Raw genomic sequence first — 24,822 nt, 5'->3', positions numbered from 1 at the left:
TTCGGAAATTGTCATTCCCAAAAATGTATTAAGTCTAAAGTGGGTAACAGGCAATGGAAGGGTGGCAAGATACCTCTCCCATATTCAAGGGAGCTTTTTTTTCTGTTTTTAGCTTTTAGAACTGAAATTCAACAATCTGGCGCACACTTTTGTTGGAATATCTGGAAATTTTTCAATCAGAGGAGAAGTGTAGCAAGTCTGGAAAGAGATTCTGTATAATTTTCTGATTGCAGTTAAACGTTTTGTTGCACACATTGTGTCATATTTGGAAAACTTTTTATGTTCAAAGTGTAGCCACAGTTTACTTCTATGCATGTGTGTGTGTGGGGGGGGGGGGAGGGGCTGGCGACCAGGGAGAAGGCGTGAGCGAGTGTTATCTCCACCCTTCCCGTACGATCGAGCTTTTGCCTTTTTAAGGTTGAAATTGAGATATCTCTTATACGCATATTGATGGAATATTTTGGAAATCATTAAAAAAAAATGATGGGGGGGGGGGGGGACCGAGGGAGGAAAGGGTTGTTTGAAAGGGGAAATTCCCCCTTGTACATGAGGGAACTTTGAGTTTTCAGAATGTAAGTGATATGTCTTGTAAGTGATATGTCTTTTTTGGAAATCCAAAAAGTGTACTAAGGCTAGGGAAAGAGGCACAGCGGGGAAGGAGTGCCATTAACCATTGATTGTAAAAAATATCTTCGATTGGTGAAGTAGCTCTTAAACCACCTTATTTTCTCAGATACTATAATGAAATACATAACGGATAATATTGTATCATTGTCGATGGTATCAACTAGATCTTGGAGAAGTCCAGAAAGATTCCAACAGTATGAAATTTATCACTGGCTCTGAAGACTTTGCCAAGGAAGGTAAGGATTGCGTCAGATGTCTTGTGTTTTTTACTGAAAACAGAAGTGACAGAAATGCTGTTATAAATATCTATTTGGAGTATAATTAATACTGGTGTACATTATCTTGGATGCACTGTATCAACGCACAACAAAATTCGTGAGTAGCTCAATTGTACCTTAATTTTACCGCGGCCGAAGGTCGAGTTGTAAAAGAATATTGCACAAGGGCTGATAGTGCAATTGGAATGTAGACCCTATATTGACTGGGATTATAGTGCATAAAAGATCATGTACTACCATTTATTACAGTAAACAAAGTGTACCTATCAATATTGATTTGTTTTTAAGGTAACACGTGATTCCCATGGAAGAATTTTATATATATATATATATATATATATATATATATATATATATATATTATATCACGTCCGTGAACTATAAGGAAATCAATGAGGAAAGGTACCATTTGACCTATTTCAAATCTTGTTATTATAGATGCATGTACACCATTTGATATAAAACATATCACGCACTGTTGCAGGGACTCTCAAATGATAATACTATTTCTGGAATCGATAATGTCGCCTATAAAAACTCTCAGTGCGCGGTACATGCACTGGAATTACTAAACAGTTCATGTCGCCACGGTAGGACACATTTTTCGTTCTCAACATCATGGACATGGTAGGAATGTATTGGTTGCATGACGCTGTGTAGACAAATCCTATCACCAGTATGTTTAACCATCAAAAACCCACAGGAAACTAGTCAGAGGGACTTTGTTCAATGCATTCAGAAATCATGTGATTTAAAGAGGGTGGTTTCCCTTTTATATTCCGCTCAGAGGTGGCGTTCGCGATTTGTTTGTTTGTATAACTTGCTCACTCAAAAAATGCATGTGATTGGCGAATTATGATAGAGATGTGGGGTGCGTGCAATTCCCTGTCAGGTGTTGCAGACAGGCTGTAGCGTGGGGGTAATATTTTCTTTTTCTTGTCTTCTTGTCAGATTGCCAAATGCGATTATATGATACATGTAACTATTCTGTCGATCATATTGCCACTGAAAATTTTATCATCTCCTTCACTGGCTCACGTCTACATACGTTCCATGATTTGCATGACTTTGGGATCGCAATCGGAAGGACCAATATGTCCCGCCGGTTCCGTGTCGACTTGAAAGAGTCGTAGTAATTCTCAACTGATTTAATGATGGACTTGACAGCTTGGTCTGAGGTGAGTGAGTGGTCAACTCACATTACAGAACTGAAGAGTGCACAAATCGGAGACTTTTTTTTTTAATAAAATGATAATGTATATTTGCTTAATGTTTCGGGAACATTCGATGGCATGCCATATACCAGAATTCTAATTTGCATCACACTACGCGTGAGTTAGTTATCAAATGAAATGAAATAGAGTAAAATGAAATCATTGAAGTTTACTGTTCAAGTTTTGTCTAAGAATTCAAGTATGAAAAGTATGAAATTTTAAAGTTTCATCATGTTTTCATCACCAAAGAGTGACATTGGTAGCGATAGATTATGCAAGTTAAACAAAGTGATGTCATTGCTTCGTTTGGAATTCAGAAATCTCCCACTTCCTATACTCTTGACTTCATTTCCCGTTTTTTAACTTTGAATGTTAAGACAGAAAAGCCTTGTATTTTATGCAATAAGTTTTGTTTCGTCGCATATATTCTATAACTCAGCTTAAATGACTTAAAAGGCTTGAGAGTTTTTTTCGATTTTCAACTATCCATTCCAGACTATTTTGTGAGGGGATTTATAGGACAGAATCTGATTAATGGAAGAGATGGTAGTTGATGACATATCAACTAATATTCTTTGCATAAAGTGGTTGCGACACTGAACATTAGAAGTATGGGAAATTTCTAATTTCATGACTTTTCTTTTGTCATGCCCAATTTGGGATGTACACTTTAAAGGCATAATTTACCATTTGCAGATGAAACAAAAACCCCAGCATTAGGGCTTAAAGTTCAGATGTAAAAATCAGAACCAGTATAATCAATGTTAAGTATTGTTAAATATATACAAAATGTGTACAATTAATAGTTGTATAAAAAATGCCCCCAAACTAAACCGTCTATCGCGTAATACAATTAAAACGGTTCAATGAGAAAAATAGTGGTACATGTGTATTTCCTTATATCTGGGGCTTTATGGCATACATTTTATACGATAGGATGTTTTGTGATACAGCTACAACACATTTTGTGAACAGTTTTTTTTTTTCAAATAACCGCTCCCAAAGGTAAACAAGACCTTTAACCATTCTGTTTGAATGGTAAATTGTAGATCTCAATTAGTAATAATTGAAGACTAGTCCCGATATCGACTGTAGCAGGTACAACTACATCGCATGTATATATGGAAATGTTTGTAGGCCCTATGTAACAGCAAAATCAGTTCTTCTTAAACTGGTTACTGCATCGAAAGTCAGTTTCATCGTGGTGTCTATACTTGCGCTCTTACTCAACATTATTATGTCCTATTACCATTAAGTGACCATCAAATGTTTTCATATTGATATGTTACGGAACTTCACCATATTTTTGAAAGGAATACACTTAAACTATTTGTATTTAGGAATGATCTGTTAAGTATTTGTGTTTTTTGATATTGAACTTGGGCTGCATTTTATGTTTGGAAAGAGTATGTCATAGTCAGCTGAGGAAAACGCATCGACCATGTCGACAAGGTGATATTTGACTTCTGCGTGTACAGGAATTTCTCACACTGATACACCTTTCATGGAGTAAGATATCAAGCAAGACAAGAAAGCCAAGCCTGATAGATTAAAGCTTGGTCGAAATATTTGTTAGTATCATGACATGCAGCATGTCACAGTTTAGTCATGAATATTCCACAACTTTTTTTTTTTTCCTTCTGTTGATATTTTATTGCAGGAAGAATAAGCAGTATTTGAGAGCTGGCGTCTTTCATCTGACCAATTCATCGTGTTAGCTGCAGCTATATACCAGCCCCTCCTTAAAAAAGCGTAGGATCAGAAGAAAATGAAATATATATATTTCTCTTAGTAAAGGGTTATTGTTCAGGGAAGATGCCAAAACAGAGTGGGAAAAGAAAAAAGAAAAAGAGAAGCAAGCGAAGGAATGCTGCTACTGGAAGTAGAAGCAGAACAGGTAAAGCAGTGGATAAGGCAAAAGGTGGTCACGGAGGTAGGAGATGGTATAAGATGTCTACTCGAGTATTTGATTTATTACCCGAAAATCTCGCAAATAGATTTCCTTGATCATGAAGCATTTCCTTATCAGCAAACCTTACAGTGAAAGAGTTATTCATTGCCAGATTCTAATATTTTATTGATATAATTATGTATGTACATGTATACATAATATATAGTGTGATGTGTTTGCGGGATGTGCAAGTGTGATTACGCGATGCTCTATCCTGTCCACTTAATTTAGTTTCCAAGTCTCTTTTTAATTGCCTTTGACTCTATCGGGTGATTCATTACTTGGTTTTCTCACCATACTCATTTGATTGGCATATCTTCCTGGACTTTTCAAAGGCCCTCGACACTGTAAAACATGATTGTCAACTGTACGGTATACGTGAGACGAGCTTAATTCAAACAGTTGTAACTCAGCCATTAAAGGACTTACTAGTGGTGTGTCACAAGGTAGTCTGTCGGGTTGCTATATAAGTGTCAATTGTTTGTACTGTATCAATGGTTTTAGTATCGTCTGTAAATTTCTTACCATTGAATCTCTGCCGCCTGCTCAATTTTTTTTCTTTATTGAAGACCTAATTACTTTCTTACACGCAGGTTATTCTGAATTATACAAAATAAATAAACGCTGTTTAGAAAATATTAGATGATCTAAAAACAGATATTTGCTATGTTCATATTGTTTTAGACATGTTAGAAATGTTTCACATGTAAATTGTTTTGGAATTACAGTGCTATAGAGAACAATACTGGGAACAATTTCAAAGTGATAACCAGATAACGATCGTTATATTATTTCAAGAATTAATGTAGATGTCATAATAACAGACTTAATATGTCTATTCCACCATATCCCTATTTTCACCTTACCTTAACCCTAACTAGAAGGGGGCATCTTTTAACACCAAATTTGCAAGACCCGGAGTTCCGAAGTTGCACATAATTACGTACATGCATGTCAGACCAAAAATTGCTCAAAAGCGTGAATTCGTGTACAATTTCAATTCAAACTAAACCGAGATCTGGGGGGGGGGGTGGGCATGGCAGCCGCCCCCCCCCCCCCGGCTCTATCATCTACCTAAATAGCCCAGCCTAGTTGACTATGCGGAAGTTTAGGTTTTGGCTAAACACGCATCAAGTTCTATTGGGTAGGGTTTTACCGTAGATAAATTTGAACTGTCACAAAAGATGGTGCGTCTGATGAATTGTATTTCCGCTCCATATTAGCATACATCCTCTTTGTTGTTGTTGTTGTTGTTTTTTTTTTGATAATTTATAATTCTGAAAATCAAAGACCTTTGTTATATCATCCCCCTTCGTTTTCCTTTGTGTCTTTTCCTTATTTGCATGTATCATATACGATTGTTATCTTAATTTTTGTACCCTTTGTATTTCAAATATTTATCATGTTTATATTGTAATTGTAATTTGATTTACTGTAGCCCATGGGAATCAAGCGATGTAACAATGATATCTATTCAATTTAATTCAATTCCAATTTTATTTCATATTTCCACGAGAACATAGACATTTCATTTTCTTTGGTAACAGAGACGTTAGTTCGATAGACGTTTATGATCACGGACAAGATTCTTGAACTCCTATAGAACGGACATCAAAAATGCACATTCACTGAATTCATTCAGGAATATTCTGAAAGTATTCATCTTGAAGTCGTACAATGTGTGATGGCTAAAACCGTCTCTGTGGGCCTTCACCTTTGATTTAGACCTTTTTTTTATTTTAAATCTACGACATAAAATCGTCATCCATTATTCCTTTTATATTCTGTTTTTATCTTTTTAAATTTTTGGCACTTTCCTTTCTTTCTATCTTCTTCTTTTTTTACGCAATCGCTGTTAGACGTAAGATTTTCACCCCTTGCTTTCTCCACTTCCTTTTCGAGATACCCACATATTACAAAAATAGTTTTCTTTGTGAGTCTTTTTTTTTTTTGCAGGATATGTAAATGTGAGTGTTTATAAGTCCTTCTTATAGTATTAATAGTAGACATAAATATACTATTATATATAGGCTTCCATTATTATTCAAATACACCTGTACATGTAGAGTTTCTATCACTGATTTTTATATTCTGCTGAATACATGAAAACAAAGTTTGAATTGACCATCGCACTTGCTATCATTCACTCACGAAATACTGCAAGCAAGTAGAACCTTTTCTACCCCAATACCTGAATGAAAATTAGGCAAACCTCTCTACACCAGATAGATGAAAGCTGCCCCAAACATGACAGCAAGACTACTCCTTGGAAACAGACAAACAAAGACAAACAACAAAACTCCTCGATGTTTTACAAGGAGTGCATTCCGAATCTTTCATTAACAAAAGTATACACCCAGGCACCCACACATGATATACGTACAAACATACGTGTATTTATATAAATGTTTTGAATTTCTAATTGTATTTTCCTCTGATTTTTTGTTGACACATTGTTTTCTGACATAACATGTAGTTCAGACAATCTGTAAGATGAAGTCTCATTTCAATGTCACTCACTCCAATTAACACTATGCACCATGGGGATAGTTGACTCTACCACCACAGCGGGCATGGCGGGACCCGCTTCAAAGCCAAGGACAGACCATGGAGGTGGCATCGTGGGACACAGGAAAGTTAGAAGTGCTAAAGTCTTAACACCAGGGAAAGGCAAGCTTGGATTTCCGATTGCACTAGAAGCTAAAGGTACAGTCGAAGTATTTCTTGAGGGGGAACCCGCAGCGGCTGTAGGGTGAGAGGGTGTGGCAGGCCTACTTAGAAAGTGGCATGGCCTTTAAAACAGTGCCTGCTTGCCAACGGTATCAAGTCAAATGATCAGCAGACTGGTCGAAATCCTAAGGAATCAATCCATTCTACTGGCCAGACTATTACATTTGCCTCATGACAGCAGTTGTTATACTATATGTGGTGTGCATTAGGTTGGAATCCGTGTAATTCCTATTTCTATATGTACCTGTTAACCACACCTATATTGGTTAGAGGGATTTTATTATTTGCGCTGTCTGTCCAATACCTGACCACCTTTGAAAAGGTATTCAGTGTTTACCAGCATAATAACTTAGCATGTGTATAAACGTACAAAGATGACCTAATTAGATTTTAATTATCGGGTAAAAGGTCACTGAACTATGGTAAAATGCCAAAGTAAAACTTTCAGCTATCACGTTAAATAGATTTTATAGATTGAGAAGCTGCGAAATCGGAGGAAAATACAAGCGGATGATTCAAAACATTTATGTAAATATGTGTGCGTATATGGATTCAGAAGAAATATATGCTCTGTGTAAAAATCTTACTAATGAAGAATTGCATCAAAATTGAAATGTATAAAAAAAAATATTCATGGGAAATAGGGGAAAAAATATTCAGCACGATAGCTCAAGATATCTGGTGGGACTAAAAATGGATTACCTTGTACTATAGCCAAGCCTCACCGTACACACCCAAGTACGCACACATTAATATAAATATACACACATTATAAGCTTAGAATTTTCCGCTTGCATTTTCCTCTGATTTTTTGTTGACACATTGTTTTCTGACACAACATGTAGTTCAGACAATCTGTAAGATGAAGTCTCATTTCAATGTCGCTCACTCCAATTAACACTATGCACCATGGGGATAGTTGACTCTACCACCACAGCGGGCATGGCGGGACCCGCTTCAAAGCCAAGGACAGACCATGGAGGTGGCATCGTGGGACACAGGAAAGTTAGAAGTGCTAAAGTCTTAACACCAGGGAAAGGCAAGCTTGGATTTCCGATTGCACTAGAAGCTAAAGGTACAGTCGAAGTATTTCTTGAGGGGGAACCCGCAGCGGCTGTAGGGTGAGAGGGTGTGGCAGGCCTACTTAGAAAGTGGCATGGCCTTTAAAACAGTGCCTGCTTGCCAACGGTATCAAGTCAAATGATCAGCAGACTGGTCGAAATCCTAAGGAATCAATCCATTCTACTGGCCAGACTATTACATTTGCCTCATGACAGCAGTTGTTATACTATAATGTGGTGTGCATTAGGTTGGAATCCGTGTAATTCCTATTTCTATATGTACCTGTTAACCACACCTATATTGGTTAGAGGGATTTTATTATTTGCGCTGTCTGTCCAATACCTGACCACCTTTGAAAAGGTATTCAGTGTTTACCAGCATAATATCTTAGCATGTGTATAAACGTACAAAGATGACCTAATTAGATTTTAATTATCGGGTAAAAGGTCACTGAACTATGGTAAAATGCCAAAGTAAAACTTTCAGCTATCACGTTAAATAGATTTTATAGATTGAGAAGCTGCGAAATCGGAGGAAAATACAAGCGGATGATTCAAAACATTTATGTAAATAATTATGTGTGCGTATATGGATTCAGAAGAAATATATGCTCTGTGTAAAAATCTTACTAATGAAAAATTGCATCAAAATTGAAATGTATAAAGAAAAAATATTCATGGGAAATAGGGGAAAAAATATTCAGCACGATAGCTCAAGATATCTGGTGGGACTAAAAATGGATTACCTTGTACTATAGCCAAGCCTCACCGTACACACCCAAGTACGCACACATTAATATAAATATACACACATTATAAGCTTAGAATTTTCCGCTTGCATTTTCCTCTGATTTTTTGTTGACACATTGTTTTCTGACACAACATGTAGTTCAGACAATCTGTAAGATGAAGTCTCATTTCAATGTCACTCACTCCAATTAACACTATGCACCATGGGGATAGTTGATTCTACCACCACAGCGGGCATGGCGGGACCCGCTTCAAAGCCAAGGACAGACCATGGAGGTGGCATCGTGGGACACAGGAAAGTTAGAAGTGCTGAAGTCTTAACACCAGGGAAAGGCAAGCTTGGATTTCCTACTGAACTAGAAGCTAAAGGTACAGTCAAAGAGTTGCGAGACAAGTATCAAGTCAAATGCTCAGTAGACTGGCCCAAATCCCAAGGGACCATCCCATTCTGCTGTCCAGACTATTACACTTGCCTCACTGCGATTGGCATGGTGTGCATTATGTTGGACTCCGTCTTTCTATTTTCATATGTAGGGCCTACCCATTTACCACATCTGTGGTTACGGAGACATTATCATTTGAGCTGCCTGTCTAATACCTGGCCACCATTGAATGGGTATTCAGTGTTCTGCTTCACTTTTAGAAAGGTTGACGTGCCAGCATGTCTAGGCCTATAACCACACAAAGATGACGTAATTATAGATTTGGATCATCGGGTAAAAGGTGACTGAACTCCTGTATATTGCCAAAGTAAAACTTTCAGTAATCACGCCAAGTAAATTAAGAAGGTTGAGAGGCTGCGAAATCGGAGAAAAATAAAAGCGGAAAATTCAAAACATTTATGTAAATAAGTGTGTACATTGATGATTCAGAAGCAATACATGCTCTTTGTACAAATTTTCCAATGAAGTATTGCATCAAAATAACATTATATAAAAAATTGTATCCACTGAAATTGAGGGAAAAATGAAAGAAATATTCAGCAGTAGCCCAAGATATCTGATGGGACTACGCAACAAATACTTATCAAGTCTCGCCAAGTCTCACCGTGGGAGTGGCACATAATGGCTTCCACAATGAAGCCTTTACTTTCTTCATTCTTTGTTTTAACGCAATTTCGGTAGACGTGAGGTTTTCACCCTTTGTTTTCTCCCCCACTTTTTTTTTAGATATACACATATTACAAACATAATCGTCTTCGTGAGTACCTCCATTTTTCCTTTATTCTGTTTTTTGCAGAGTATGGAAGTGTGAGTATTTAAGGGTTTTTTAAAGTACATGTACTAGTCGCATAAAAATTGATATATGTAAAATTCCAATCATCGTTTTGAATATTCTTCTAAAAATGTCAAAATAAAGTTTGAATTGAATTGTACCATAACACTTGCTACCATTTTTTCTTGACATAGGCCTACTGCAAGCAAGTAGTACCTTCTGCACCCCAAAACTGTATGACTGGAAATTATGCAAATCTCTCTACACCAAAGGGAGGCAGTCCTGAGATTTTCACTCTACTGATAATTAAGAAGAGTAAAAAAATATAACCTTTCACCAGTTTATACGCGTGGAAATTAAAAACTGTCTCCGTACGCGATTTTTGAAAAATAATTCCTGCAAGCGATCGTGTTTAAGAGCCTGCAAAAAGATGTACGTCATTGATGCCCTATACTAGTACTCACCAAGTTGACAGCCGTGCCTTTAATACACCAATTTTAGTGTTCAAATGATCAGTTGTAATTTTATCATAAAACGTGAAAATATGTGATTTTATTATTCTACGTAAAATATTTCAGGCTTATATAATTATATACAATTCACGTAAATCAATATTGTAAACATACATTTATACACATTTCAAAATCAAATATACCATATACTTGAAATCAAATAGGCACGGTCCTTTTCTAGCTTCTGTCCGTGTTGCATTCTACTTTGCGTACAAACCACTCTCGCACGCGAATTCTTACCATACTAATGTACACAGTACTCCGTCTAGCCGAGTTTGGCGTTCAGACCGAAGATTACCTGGGCATAAGAGACTCGAATTCTTCAAAGGAAATATTGTTTCTATCTCGATATTTCCGTAAGTACTCAGATATAAAAACGAATATGACTTCTACCAGATAGGGTAAAAACAGTGGACCGCAGGAATATGATTTCGCTCCACTTTGCCGTCCAGGTCCAGTCGGCACTTGCAGTGGCACTGTACTGCAGTCCAACCCCGGCTGCAGCCCCACCGTAAATTACACATACTAGCCACTTTCTTTACCTAACATTAATTTTACGCTTCCTTTCCTCTGTTCTCTTCTCTGCTAGAGGTGTTTCTGTTTTATAACTCATGAGCAAATATGGTCGGGATTGCATCTGGCTAGCTTCAGTTTTCTCGGCTTATAACCGAGGGCCACAGCCTGCTTGTCCACGTCAAAACATGCTTCTCAAATGCTTCTCGCATATCTCGCATAGCAGGCCTAACGTTACAACACGATCGGCTTCGTTGTACAGATATTTCTCAGCCATACAGCGCACTTTTCAGATCCTTTTGTGGGTCTGGGATGAAAAAAACAAACAAAAAACAACGATTTTCCTGGGCAATTTCTCTACGATTCGAGCAAAATACTGCTTGACACATCGCCGTCGGCATGATGAAAGATAGCCTTTAATACCAGACTACGCCGAACGTGTAGAACCGTTTCTTCGCACGTACATGTACTGGAACATAGCCTACTACTGTAAACAGTGTAACTGCATGCGCGGCGCCAGTGCTGTGCTGTGATAGACTGGAAACGCGAGAAGGGCAAACGCAACCGGGGTATCTATAGATCTGTAACTGTAGTACACTGTACCATCAACAGGTCTACTGTGCTAATATTAGGGAGCTTTAGATTTTGACGCGCGGACGTTTGAGCCGACGCTTGCGCTGGACGTTCTCCTCTCCCTGCGTCGTGTAGAAAAGTAGCTTTAGATTACGCTGGGACGCAACGTATAAAAAATGAAATCGCGCCCCCATATCATCAGTGCATGAAGAAGCTCTCTACGTCGCAAACTGTGCGGACGTGAAAATAGCCCAGTACGCGTAGTAAACAACTCAGGCGACGCAAGCTAAAAATAGATTGACTTTACGCGCGCTACTGCGCAAGCTCAGAACATGTTTTTTTCCTTTGAACGTCTGCGAGTCTAAAATCTAAAGCTCCCTACTGACCGATTCTGTGACGCGCTGTGTGTATTTTTGGCATGGGCAGCGCCATTACGCGGTGTCTTAGCCGACCCTCCCCGTTCCCCCACCCCCTTCCGCGCACGGAATGAAAAACTGATGCATGGTTTTAGCCAATGGGCGTCTCGTACTGGGTGCGCGAATGCTTGCTTAGGGCGGACGTCCACTTGGGCGCGGACAAGCCCAGGAAGGGTTGCGGGAAGCAAATTCTGTCATTTCGGCATCCTGTCCGCGACGGACGCGGAATAACTTTGTGAATCGGCTTGTCCTGGGACATTCCTAGGACTGTCCGCGGACATTCCTAGGAATCACTTCGGAAGAGCGCGAAATACCTCGGAATATGCTAATCGTAGCCGGGCGGCGCGAAAACATCTAGGATCACACCAGGAATGGAAGCGGACAATCAGGATGCCTTCCGGACAACACAAGTTAGGCATGCGGACAAACTGCGGACAGTACCAGGAAAATGGAAAGGTATAGATTTGGCGCTGACTTTGACTTTTCCTCATTTGACTGCTAGCCGTCATTGATGCTCCTTGTTGTGCTTCCGCAGTAGCTGCTGATATTATATTGATATTATTGGTCAATATCATTTTATAAATGTGACCACCAAAAGTCGAAGAATAGGATTGTCTGCGTGTCGGCTGACGACTCATTTTTTTTTTTTTTTTTTGGATTTGTCTCATCTGGGAGAACAATCTTTTCTCTGCCTTCAGTCACATGGATGATATTCGCAAACTTTTTGAACCATATATATATATATATATATATATATCATATACATAAAAGTGAAAATTAATGTATGTATATATAGGTATTCCACGTGTTGGCAAGATAAAAAGATAAGTAACAAAACTGCAACAAAATTCATGCTGTATTAAGAAATAAACCGTTGGTGAATAGAGCATGAACTTTGTTGCAGTTTTATTATATATTATATATTATATATTCCCTTTTTTGTAGACCTGTGCTTTATCCATCGTGAAGTATATACATGTTTTGTCTGATACTTCTGCAGAGCATGCCAAAATGATCCTAATCATTAAATTTGTTTTTCTTTCTTTCATTTTTACCCTTGTGCATCTCTAACTCTCTCTTATTTTGATCACTTTTGAACATTTTGCAATGATTCCGAGAAGTATTTTTTTTTTCATGCTTAGAGCTTACTAGCCTATTGTCAATGAAGTGTAAAAATGGGGAAATATTTTTAACCTACTTTGATTTACTTTTTTTCTTTGGGGGGGGGGGGGTTCAGCTGGGCTGTCAAATTGGACAATCGAGTTTATTTGAAACTAAAACAAAAAGAGAAGATAAAATTATTAGGTAATAACAACTACGAAAATCATTCAGGTAAAGAATATTTCTGAAATAATTTGTGATGCTTAATGGGTACTTAAATATATACACTCAGCAAAAAAAAAAAAAAAAAGACAGAGAGAAATTTAACACTTTTTCGAGTTTATAATTTATTGCTTTTTCTCTTATTGCACTTAAATTTTGAATTGACAGAACATTCTTCATTTTCCTCCATTATCTTTAGCTTTCATTGTTGTTTTGGGCTTCAAAGATATTACATTGTAATGAGACCACAGGTATATCTTTGCGATAGAATTCACGCTTTTTAGTGTGATGAATTTGTCTTTTGTTCTAATATGTTGTATCATTAGAAAGCATTTACGTATGAATAACAACTCGTTCATGTTTATATAATACATTAACATTTAGCCAAAAATTCTATGCTTTTTTTTTCTGAGTGTACTTCCACCTACTTTTGTGATTTTTCAGCTGGGCTGTCACATGGAACAACCTAGTTTATTTGCAAATGAAATACGAAAACAACATAAAGGAAAATGTACCATAGTAAGTAATAGGAACCAGGAAAGTCACTCAGATGAAAAATAATTTCTGAAAAGATCAAATCAACATAAACTTACTAGAAAGTTAGGGGGCCGATTTCACTTCTTTCTGGTTGCTTTTGGCACAGTCTCTACTACCTTCCTCTTTGCCTTCTGCATGTTCTGGGACCGGAAATTCCTTAGATTTACCTGTTCTTCAGCACTAGACGAAAGGTATGCCTGTGATGGGGATATTTGCATGGGGGCCTCGCCTCCCTTCTTGCTCATTTTGCGTTTCATTGGCATGACGCTCGCGAAAAGTGTCGACATTTTCGTGTCTGGATCACAAAACTTCCGCATCGGTTCCGGACACTTGCATATATAGATCCGCCTCAGCTCCACGCTGTCCTAAAACATTCCTGGTGTCTTCCGCTTTCATTCGGGAAGCTTCCCCACACCGCGAGATTCTTTCCGGAGCGTGTGCGGAAGGAGCAAAATGGTTCCGGACAAGCGGGACATCCTCAGGACATCGTCAGGACAAGTCGCCGAAGGTGTCAAGCCCCAGTCACATAATGCTTTGCGTCCGACGTTTCGTCCAAAAAAGTCATTTTTTCTGCGGACTCCCGCGTATCCTTTGCCGTCACCAGAAAATTTGTTCAAAACATACGGGGAAAATGCGGGCGATACGGACAAATACGACCAGATCCGAGTACTTGCCAGGGCCGGCGCACTGTTTTCAAAAGTGTGGGGGCCCACTTCCGGGTTTCATGAGCTAAAAAAAAAAAGGTCCTCAGCTCATCTCTACCCGTCCACTTCCGGGTTTCTTCAGCTGACAAGCAAAATAAAAAAGGTCCTCAGCTCATTCTCTCTCCTCCCATTGTAGTGCCTCTTACGTACTTCCGGGTTGAAAAAAGTGTGGGGGCCAAAAGTGATGACACCTTATATATTCCTTTGTATGGTGCACAAAAAGTGTGGGGGCCCGAGCCCCCACGGCCCTCACGGCTGCGCCGCCCCTGCTTGCGTCCACTTGCGGATATTCTTGCGAATTGGCACATAATAGTTCTGAACACTAATGCGGAGAGTTGCGGATATTTTCGGATAGTTACGGATAGTTACAGATTGATATAAATAATTATGGACAGTATGATTTTCTTTGACGATCCCTGCTAAGTCAGTGTATTATGACAACAAAGTTATCACATATTGGACTGTCTTACATTGTACACTGGGGAAAACTGAAATTGAATTACGTACAAGTTCGTAATCCTTTAATTTGTTTGTTTGCTTGTTTGTTTGCTTTTATTTCTGCATTCAATCAAATGCAATTTGAATGCAAACTTCAAAAAGTACAAAGACAAAGAATAACAAGTGCAGTGAAATAAATCGATAACAGTACATAAATAGATTCACATAGGTGATTGCATTGAGCAATGTTGATACACAGAAACGTGAAATAAAATATACAGTATTTTTCAGTAAACAACAGAGATAATTGAATGCAGGAGACCACCATCATAAGCGATTAAACTTGAAATGGATGGAGGCCTCATAAAATGACTATCCAACGACATAACTCTCTTGGAGGAAGGTGATCAGGTGAGTGCAGTGCAGTTGCAGGTGAGAGTGCAAGATGCAGTTGAAGGAAGAAAATAGAGATTGACAATAAGATGACAATCTATACTATAAATATTTGTTAGCTCAATTGGTTTGGAGAATATAATTGTATCAAATATCGTTTAAGTGAAGCTTTCAAAGAATAAATACTTGAACAAGACTTTATATTATCCGGGAGATTATTCCAAATATCCGGACCCGAATATCTTATAGATTTATGTGTCACTAATAATTTGGGATTCAAAAGGTGGAAATTTCTACATATACGAGTAGGGTACGAATGGACAGAAGTATTGAACCTAAACATGTTATCAAACGATGATGGAAGTTGATGATGTATATATTTGAACATAATTACTGCTACTTGAATAATATTCAAATCAAAAACCTTCAATGTTTTAAGCTCATGAAATAAAGAATCAGTATGAGCCAGAAAATGCGATCCTGTACAAATACGTATAACTTTCTTTTGTAATTTAAATATAGAATTTATTTTGGTAGAGCCGCAAGTACCCCATACAACATTGCAATAACTTATATATGGGAGAATTAAGGAATTATATAATAGAAATAAAGTTGAACGAGGAAGAAAGAACTTCAGCTTGGAAATTATCCCTATATTTCTAGAAATACACGTTGTAACATGATGTAAATGCTCATTCCAAGTCAAACTTTCATCTATATATACTCCTAGAAATTTTGAATTCATTTTCTTTTCTAATGGGATATCATCAATGTTAATATGTATCAACGTATCTTCATTATGAGAATGAAGTTTGAAATGAATAAAATGAGTCTTTTTTATATTCAAAGAAAGTTTATTAGACTTAAACCAATTTGATACTTTACTAATTTCAATATTTAGAGTGTCATTTAAAATCTTAAGATCTTTATGAGAATAAAATATATTCGTATCGTCAGCAAATAGAACAAAAGAGAGAAGAGAGGATGTATTTATAATATCATTAACATAAAGAAGGAATAATAATGGGCCTAGAATTGAGCCTTGAGGAACACCACATTTAATTAAAAGGGGGTCAGATTCACAACCATTAAAAATAACATATTGTCTTCTATTAGTTAGATAATCTTTAAGCCATAAATGTGCTTGTCCTCGAATACCATAATGACTAAGTTTCGTGAGTAAAATAGAATGATCAAGAGTATCGAATGCTTTACTCAAATCACAAAATATACCTGCAACATGTTCTTTGTTTGCAAAAGCACTCGTAATTTTGTCATAAATTTGTGTTAGTGCTAAATCAGTTGAATAATTTTTTCTGAAACCATATTGATTGGGAATAAGTAAATCATACTTATTAATAAATTTAAGAAGTCTATTATAAACAATTTTTTCTAAGATTTTGGATATACTAGGCAATAAAGAAATAGGACGATAATTGCTAATTTCATGAGGATCATCTTTTTTATGTACAGGATTAACTTTCGCTATTTTCAGCAGATCAGGGAAAATACCTTGTGATAAAGAAAGATTAAATATATAACTTAACGGTTCTGCGAGTGGATAAACTATTTCTTTCAATAACATCATACTTATTTTATCAGAGCCACAAGATTTAGAGCTATTTAAAGATTTAGTGATACTAATGATTTCACTGGGACTTGTTGGATTAAGATAAATAGACTCTTGATTTTGGTCAAAAAGATAATCTGTAAAATGAGCAGAAGTATTGCTAATTTTAGTAGCAAGTTCCGGACCGATATTAACGAAAAATGAGTTAAATGAATTAGCATACATATTGGGATCATTTATTTTAATACCGTTTAATGTGATATCATCCGTTGGTGGAGAATCAGGCTTTTTACCTAGGACCTCTTTAATAATTTTCCATGTTGCATTAATATTCGAAGAAACCTTTTTCATTCTGTCAGAAAAATATAATCTGCGGGATAAACGAATCAATTTTGTCAATTTATTTCGATAAACTTTATACATATTCAAATTAAATTCAGTTGGGTTACGAATGTGTAACTTATACAAAAAATTACGAGTTTTTATGGATTTCAAAATACCTTTTGTAATCCAAGGATTTCTTGGTTTATTTCGGTTAATTTTTATTCTGCATAAAGGAATATTATTTTCATAATAATATAATAATTTATCATTAAAACATTTATATGCCAAATTAACATTGTTAATACTATAAATATCTGTCCATTCCTCTAAAAATAAATTCTGTTTCAATAATTCCACATTACGTTTTGACTCTTTATAATACCATATTTTATCATGTAATTTATTACGACCCACTTTACATTCACAAATTGAAAATATTGGTAAATGATCAGAAACTTCAGAACATAATATACCCCCCATAATTGTATTATTATACACATTCGAAAATATATTATCAATCTGAGTTGACGAGTGTGGATTTATCCTGGTGGGTTTATTGATAATTGACATATACCCATATGAATACATTAAATGCATAAAATTAAGGGAATTATTGTTATCGGATGTGGGCGAAAAGTTAATGTTGAAATCACCAAAAATAAAAACATGTTTACTTTCATTACCTATCTTATGGAGATATAAATCCAATTCATCACAAAATAATTCACAATTCAGATCAGGAGGTCGATAGATTAAACCTATAATAACATTTTTAGAGAGTGGGTTCTCAATTTCAATAAATAACGTTTCTGCATATCTTAACGTGATTTCAGAACGGATTTTGAACTGTAAATTTTGCGCAATATAAAACGCAACACCGCCACCCCTTTTTCCTTGACGATCAGCCCTAACTAATTTATGATTGGGTAAATTAAAGATATCTGGGGAGTTTTGATGTAACCAAGTTTCACTTATTCCAATAACAGAAAATTCAAAATTGTTTAAAGAGTGCAAAAGATTTTCCAAATATTCAAAATTTTTATTCAAACTCCTAGAGTTTATATGAAGAAGTGAAATATTATCTGAACTATACGATACAATATCATTGAATTCAAGGGGTGTGTAATATTTACTGTCGCGCACAGGCATAACGTCATCAGGAATATCGGGGGTATTCATATGTGACGCCATTCTGTAATACAGAAATGTAAATTACCGGAGATTTGAGAGACAACAACTGCATAGGTGCTAATGTGCATTTTGCAAGTGCATACTACTGTGCAGGTGTGTGTACAAAGTGCAAATGTGTGTGGGGTTTCAATATACAATACAAAATTTGGTACAATTAGACCCATCTTGGTCACACTTACAATAATTACTAGTACGCAATTACAACAGATCACCAGGGGATAGCCGGACCACTCAGTATAAAGGTGTTGTGCTTTAAAACACGTACAGACAGAGAATTCAAGGACCGTGACAATTGCTCAGTTAAAGTTCAGGGAGACTTTCCCGTATACAGGGGGGGGGGGGGGGAGGGGAGTAAAGGGGAGTAAACAGTAAAGGTTCATTTCTTGCAACATCTGTATTGGCTATTGAATGTGGGACTTTTAACCATGCACCCATTAACACACGTATCAGAGGAAAAAAAAAAAACAGTACAAATACTGAATGGAAATCAGGGTGTTGATAGCAACCCGTTTAACATGCGTCAAACGCAGGTGCTACTTGCAGTGGCTTAATCACCATTGGAGATCAGTCGGTCGTGGCGCGAAAAAGCAGCCACGCCTCGTGTCGACACACAACATGTGAACGATTATACATTCATGGAAACTGCTTACTGTACATGTATAATACGGACGTCTTATCAATGGGTTCGGAGTTTCAACAGGTGATTCGTAGAACAAAGGGATTTTTTTTTTCGGACAGTTCACAGTAGGATAAATATCTGCCAAAGCGGTGAGGGATGTGCTGTACTAAAAATAATAATAATAAAAAAAAAATCGGAGTTCAATACCAAAAAGTGTGGGAGGTTTAAAAGAACCATTTACCAGTTATAAATTAAAAGAGATTAGTGACTTTCTTTAAAAATTTAAAGTTGTGGGTTCAAAAACATTTTGAAACTATGAAGTGAAATATGTGGGTAGAAATGTCTGGCTTCAATCAATACGTGAAAAAATGAGGTACTATAAACTGTCACCATACTTGAGAATGACCAGGTGGTGGATGAGCATAACCTTGCAAAATTGGACCGTGTATCCCTAAAATGATGACCGAAAAAGGTTTTCTTTTTTTCCCGTTAAACTTTTTTGATAACCGCCATCAAAAAAAAAAAAATATATATATATATATATACATATGAATGTATATACACTGTAATAGGAAATAAAAATGGTTGAAACAAGCCATGGTTCTATCATTCATTACACTCAGCGTTGGGAGTCACAGTGGATCAACAAGGAGGTCAGATAGCAGAGGTGTGGAGGGGAAACCTCGCCCTGACATTGGTTTACGCACAAGACACGTAATTAACAACACATATATTTGTAGTGATGTTACAAGGTACAATTGAGTTTTATGGTTGAATATCGAAAAAGGAAAAATGTATGGAAGCTTAGTTGACAATTGGTTGACTTAAGATGTTCTTGCTCAATAACAATAAGTTGTAAGAAAAAGGAAAACTGTCAACCAAAGAGCTCCGGATGGGAATGTGCTTTGACATTCCCATTCCCAGTAATGGTGGACTTGGCAATCGAAGACAACCATTTTCAATCAAAGATTACGTAACTTATTTACGAGTCAAAGGGCGATGCCCGTCAATAAATCCAACAGGGTAGATAAAATCTTCCTGAATGGTAGGGCTCCTGGAAGGTAGTGACAAACATACATTCTTTTCGTGGCTAATGTGTTAAATGATTTTTTTCTTTATTTGTTTGTTTTTGTTTTTTTTTTGCTCAACCAACGCCATTGTGCCTTACATGATCCTTAATAGCCACAATAAAACCAATACAAGTTGATCATGAGAGTCAAAGTGTCGAAGTATTTGACCCTTCCATACGAACAGGAAAGATGGCTCAAAAGACCGATATAAAATATTGGATATAATTTTACCGTGGTGAGGAAGGGGAGCCACGCCCTGTGTCTATATGTTAGACGTGTGTGGACAACTATAAAGACTACATATTTGTTTGTTTTTTATATATAATTATGGTTACGTTGCAGAAATAACTGAATAAAATCATTGGTTGACACAAATTCATTATACAAATTCATTACAAACTTAGAGTTCCTTTATATAAAAACCAAAGGACCGTGGCCCTTGTCCAGTTAGGGAGGGGAGGGGGAGTAAAGGGGGAGTGAAGGTACATTTCTTGCAATCTCTGTATTGACTATCAAATACGAGACTTTTAACCATGTACCCATTAAAAGACGCGTCGAAGAAAAAAAAATACTGTACAAATATTGAATGGAAATCAGGGTGTACAAACAGGAACCCGTTCAACACGCGTCAAACACAGGTGCCACTTGCAGTGGCTTGATTAACATATAGAGATATAAGTAGGCCGTGGTGTGAAAGATTAGCCATGCTCAGTGTCTATACACTAAACATGTGAACGATTACACATTCTTACAAAATTCTGATAGTACACATGCATAGAATAAGAATGTTACGTACGTCAGTGGGAACACCTGACTTTCACAAAGATGATTTGCAAAACAAAATAATTTTGTTGGGCAAGTACAGGGATAAATGGGATAAATGCCTGCCAAAGCAGTGCAGGGGATACTATACTGAGAAAATCGAGGTTCAATAACAGGAAGTATGGAGGTTTGTAAAAACCGTTTGCCAGTTATCAGAAAACTTAAAATTGATTAGTAACTTTCATTCAGAAAGTTGGAGATATGGGTTCAAAAAAGTTTTGAAACTTAGAGCGAAACAGGCAGGTGAACATTTCTGGCTTTACAATTAATACTTGAAAACATAAGGTACTAATTGTCACCATTCAGCTCGCAGGCTGGTGGCGGATGAACATATACCTTGCCGATTTGAACTGTGTACCCCTACAGTGATGACAGAAATTGATTTCCCTTTTTTCTCGTTAGGTTTTTCACATTACCGGTCATCAAAATCTTTACAATATAATGTGATTTCTTTAAATATAATAATTTATGAATTGAATCTCTATACATTCACAGTGGATCAACGAAGAGGTCAGATAGCAGAGGCGTGGAGGGGAAACCTCGCCCTGACTTTGGTTTACGCATGCACAAGGCACGTAATTGGCCACATGTGGTGAGGCTAATACACAATTGAGTTCCATGGTTGAATATCAAAACAAGGAAAAATGTATGGAAGCTTAGCTGACATAATTGGTTGACTTCAGATGTTCTTGCTCAGTAACAATAAGTTGTAAGAAAAAGGAAAATTATCAACCAAAGAGCTCCGGGTTGGAATGTGTTTTGACATACCCGGCCGCAGTGATGGTGGATTTGACAATTGAAAGCAGCCCATTTTCAATTAGAAATTATGTAACTCTCTTTATTTATCAAAGGATAATGCCCGCCACTAAATCCAACGGGCAAGACGGGGTATAAAATGGAACATTCCTGCATGCATGGCAGCCTTATTTAGCTGCTGAAGGGTGGTGACAAACATACATTCCTTTCGACGCTAAAACGTCAAATGTTGTTATTTCTTTTTCTTTAATTATCATTTTTTTTCTTAACCAGCTAACGCAGTTGTGCCTTTCATTTGTTCTTCTTCACAATAAAACCAATACAGATTGATCGTGAAAGTCCAGGTGTCAAGGTATTTGACCCTTCCGAACGAACAGCAAAAATAGCCCAGAAGACCGATGTAAAATATTGACTATTAGCTTTACCGTGGTGAGGAGAAGGAGCCACGCACTGTCTACATTTTAGACGTGTGTGAACAACAAATACAGGGGTTTCACGTTTATTTTGTTTGTTTTTTATACAAAAGTATAGGTATACTACAGACATTATCTGGATCATCGGTTGATACAGAGGATATACAAAATTCAGAAGGTAGTTAAATTAAGCTCAACGTAATTCATCAATAACAATTCACAACAAATGAATAGATAATTTGTGATTTTAAGAAGTACTTTTGAATGCAATGTATCGTAGTAAGAAAAGAAAGGAATGGAAGGTCATGCCAGTAGAGGAAGAAGATTCACGCATGTGGTTCTACATTTTTGAAGGCGAAGGACTACCTTACATTCGCCAAAAGGAAAAAGACAACAAAAATAGAAAGAGAAAAAAAAAAGGACCAGAGTTATCAGACAAACCTTTCTCAAAACGACTGGACAGAATTTCACTACGAAAAATAAGACAACACAAAAAGCAAATATCTAAGCAGTCGTTAAAGTCAGATTACTACTGTAGTGAATGCATGCTTTGAACAAACCAATCTAACCTTGGAAATATTTCGGTGCTATAAATTTGTTGTTGTAGTAACAAATATACATTCCTTTCAAGGCTCATGTGTTTGAGTTTTTTATTTTCTGTTAGTCAACATGAATGTGCCTTGGGTAGTTCTTAATCATGATGAAAGTCAAGGTATCGAAATAGTTGACCCCTCCATACGGCCAGTGTGCCTAGAAGATATTAAGCAGCCGTGGCGTGGAAGAGAAACAGCATCCTGTGTCTGTTTTAGAAGTGTGTGAACATTTATGACTACATGTTTTAAGCTGTGGGTATAAGCTGTGGGGATAAGATTATTGATTGATACAGGGGATATACAAGACTCAGAAATGGGGTGATACATGCTCGAAGTTCAAATAACAATTCACAGAGAATAAATAAATGACAAATACAATTGTGATGTTGAGCTGTATTTTAGAATAAAATGTATAGTATTCACATTTTACAAGGAGTGATGGGTCGTCCCAATAGAGGGAGAACTTTCACGCATGACTTTTAACGTGTTCGGAAGTAAATGGGATCTTACGTTTGCCGATAGAAAAAAAAAGGCAAACTAGTAGAAAAAATGAGAATTTTACTCATCAGATAGACCTTTCTCATATGAAGCAAATTGGACACTATATATATAAAAAGAGGTATTATAAACATCAGTACCACAATCACTAAAGTGAGTGTAATGAATGCATGCCTCCAATCGATCTGAGGTGGAAGTATTTCTCTGCTACATCAAACATTGCATTCCATTTTTTCTTTCGTTATAAATTTTCTTGGGTGTAATAACGTAACAAGCAATGCATAGTACACCAGTAAAAATTCGTTTCGCGGGGATTGTCAAGAGTGTGGAATAGGGTCATCATTGATGACAAATAAGTTCAGATTTAAAACGACAAATAAGACTGTACATCCCTCACTCTGACCCAGTGTTCAGTATGTTCGGCTAACATGAGCTTGTACGTGAAAATCACAGCCGTGGTGTACAGGAAAAGTAAAGCTCTGCTTATATTTTGCGTTGAGAGCATGTGTACCTGGTACCAGTACTGAAGATCGTTTTTATTCTGTTTAGTTTTTTCCCCATTTTGTTAATTGATATTTATTTTTTATATAGCAGAAAGAAAAGAAAAGAAAAAAGGTCATAAAAATCGAACATTCTGTGTACGATATCTTTATGGTTTGCGGTGAGATAGAAAAAAAGAAAACCACTCATATTACTTCATTATAATATGACAGAAATTTAAAGTCATAATTACAAATTAAACTACAATACCGAAATGTGCAATATACTGAAGGTGTTTTTCCCTCTACATGTTATTATAATTTCAAACCGAGGGATTTTAAAGTTTGGATAGAAAACACATTGGAAAAAGGCTTATAAAGAAAGTGCCAAAGCAATAAGAAACGCAAAAGAAACAACGTTTGCTATTTTACCCCCTCAGTTTCACATTGATATGTAGCTGTAATTCATTTTACTTCTTATTTCTGAACCATTGAGAAAAAAAAAATACCAAAAAACAAGCTAGGTCACCTGAGGTGATGAGGGGTTCAGTCTTGGTAAGGTTTCCATGCTGTTGTTCCTTTCTCTCTCCACTGAAGGACGATGTTGACTCCTAGTAGTTTAATTCTGGTAGACAAGTTTTTTTCCTTTCGCAGCTTGTAAGCCACCTCAGCAAGGTGGCCGCGCCGGGCTTTCAACGTGGGAGGGAGATCGGTCCTGACGGTCATCCGGGAAGGGGGAGACGGGTTGGTTCCGTCTCCTTCAGGGGTGTTCCTCGGTCGCTTTTGATACTCAAAGGTGGAGAGGATGAGATCCCGGTCAGCCATCCGAACGAACTTAGCGATTATCGGTGCGGGGGATGGGCGGTTTGAGGCTGGGTGGTGGGCGTCAGCGTTTCCGTGTGGGTTGCGGCGGGGAAGCCTGTGGGCGTTAACTAGCTGTATTCCTTTGGCCTTCTCTTCATCCAGGCCGAGGAGTATGAAGACATCAGTAAGCGTAGTGTAGATGTTTTCCTCTCTTTGCTCCTCAACACCGTAGAACAACAAATTTTGCTTCCTGTAGTAGATTTCCGTTAGAAGCAGTTTCTCCTTCAATTGAGCAATTTCTTCTTGTAGGGAGGCACGTACTTTTGGGATTTCCTTCTCAACTTCAGCGACCTTGGATGAGTTCATTTCAACAGTGGCCTCTATGTCAGTCATGCGACGGCTCATAGATTTAATTTCTTCAGTCAGAGTTTCCAGTTTTGCTTTACAG

At 37.1% G+C, this 24,822-nt stretch overlaps 2 protein-coding genes across 2 annotated transcripts in view; one reads left to right on the top strand and one right to left on the bottom strand.

The window, feature by feature from the left end:
• Positions 1-3,934: 3,934 nt before the first annotated feature.
• The window catches only part of LOC140242464 (uncharacterized), a 68,724-nt gene continuing 47,836 nt past the window's right edge, over positions 3,935-24,822 (top strand). Inside the window, exon 1 of the mRNA XM_072322196.1 lies at positions 3,935-4,052. Within this exon, the coding sequence (XP_072178297.1) occupies positions 3,935-4,052 (118 nt within the window). The remainder of the gene's footprint in view (positions 4,053-24,822) is intronic.
• LOC140242860 (uncharacterized) lies at positions 12,166-18,320 on the bottom strand. The gene is made up of 2 exons (XM_072322607.1): positions 17,189-18,320; positions 12,166-12,194 (listed from the first exon to the last, which is right to left on the bottom strand). Exons 1-2 carry the CDS (start codon positions 18,318-18,320, stop codon positions 12,166-12,168), a joined length of 1,161 nt encoding a protein of 386 aa, XP_072178708.1.

This window comes from Diadema setosum, chromosome 19 (genome assembly GCF_964275005.1).
Source record: "Diadema setosum chromosome 19, eeDiaSeto1, whole genome shotgun sequence".
NCBI lineage: Eukaryota > Metazoa > Echinodermata > Echinoidea > Diadematoida > Diadematidae > Diadema > Diadema setosum.
Note: the sequence above shows the minus strand (reverse complement) of the source record. Positions and strands in the feature narration are given on the sequence as shown.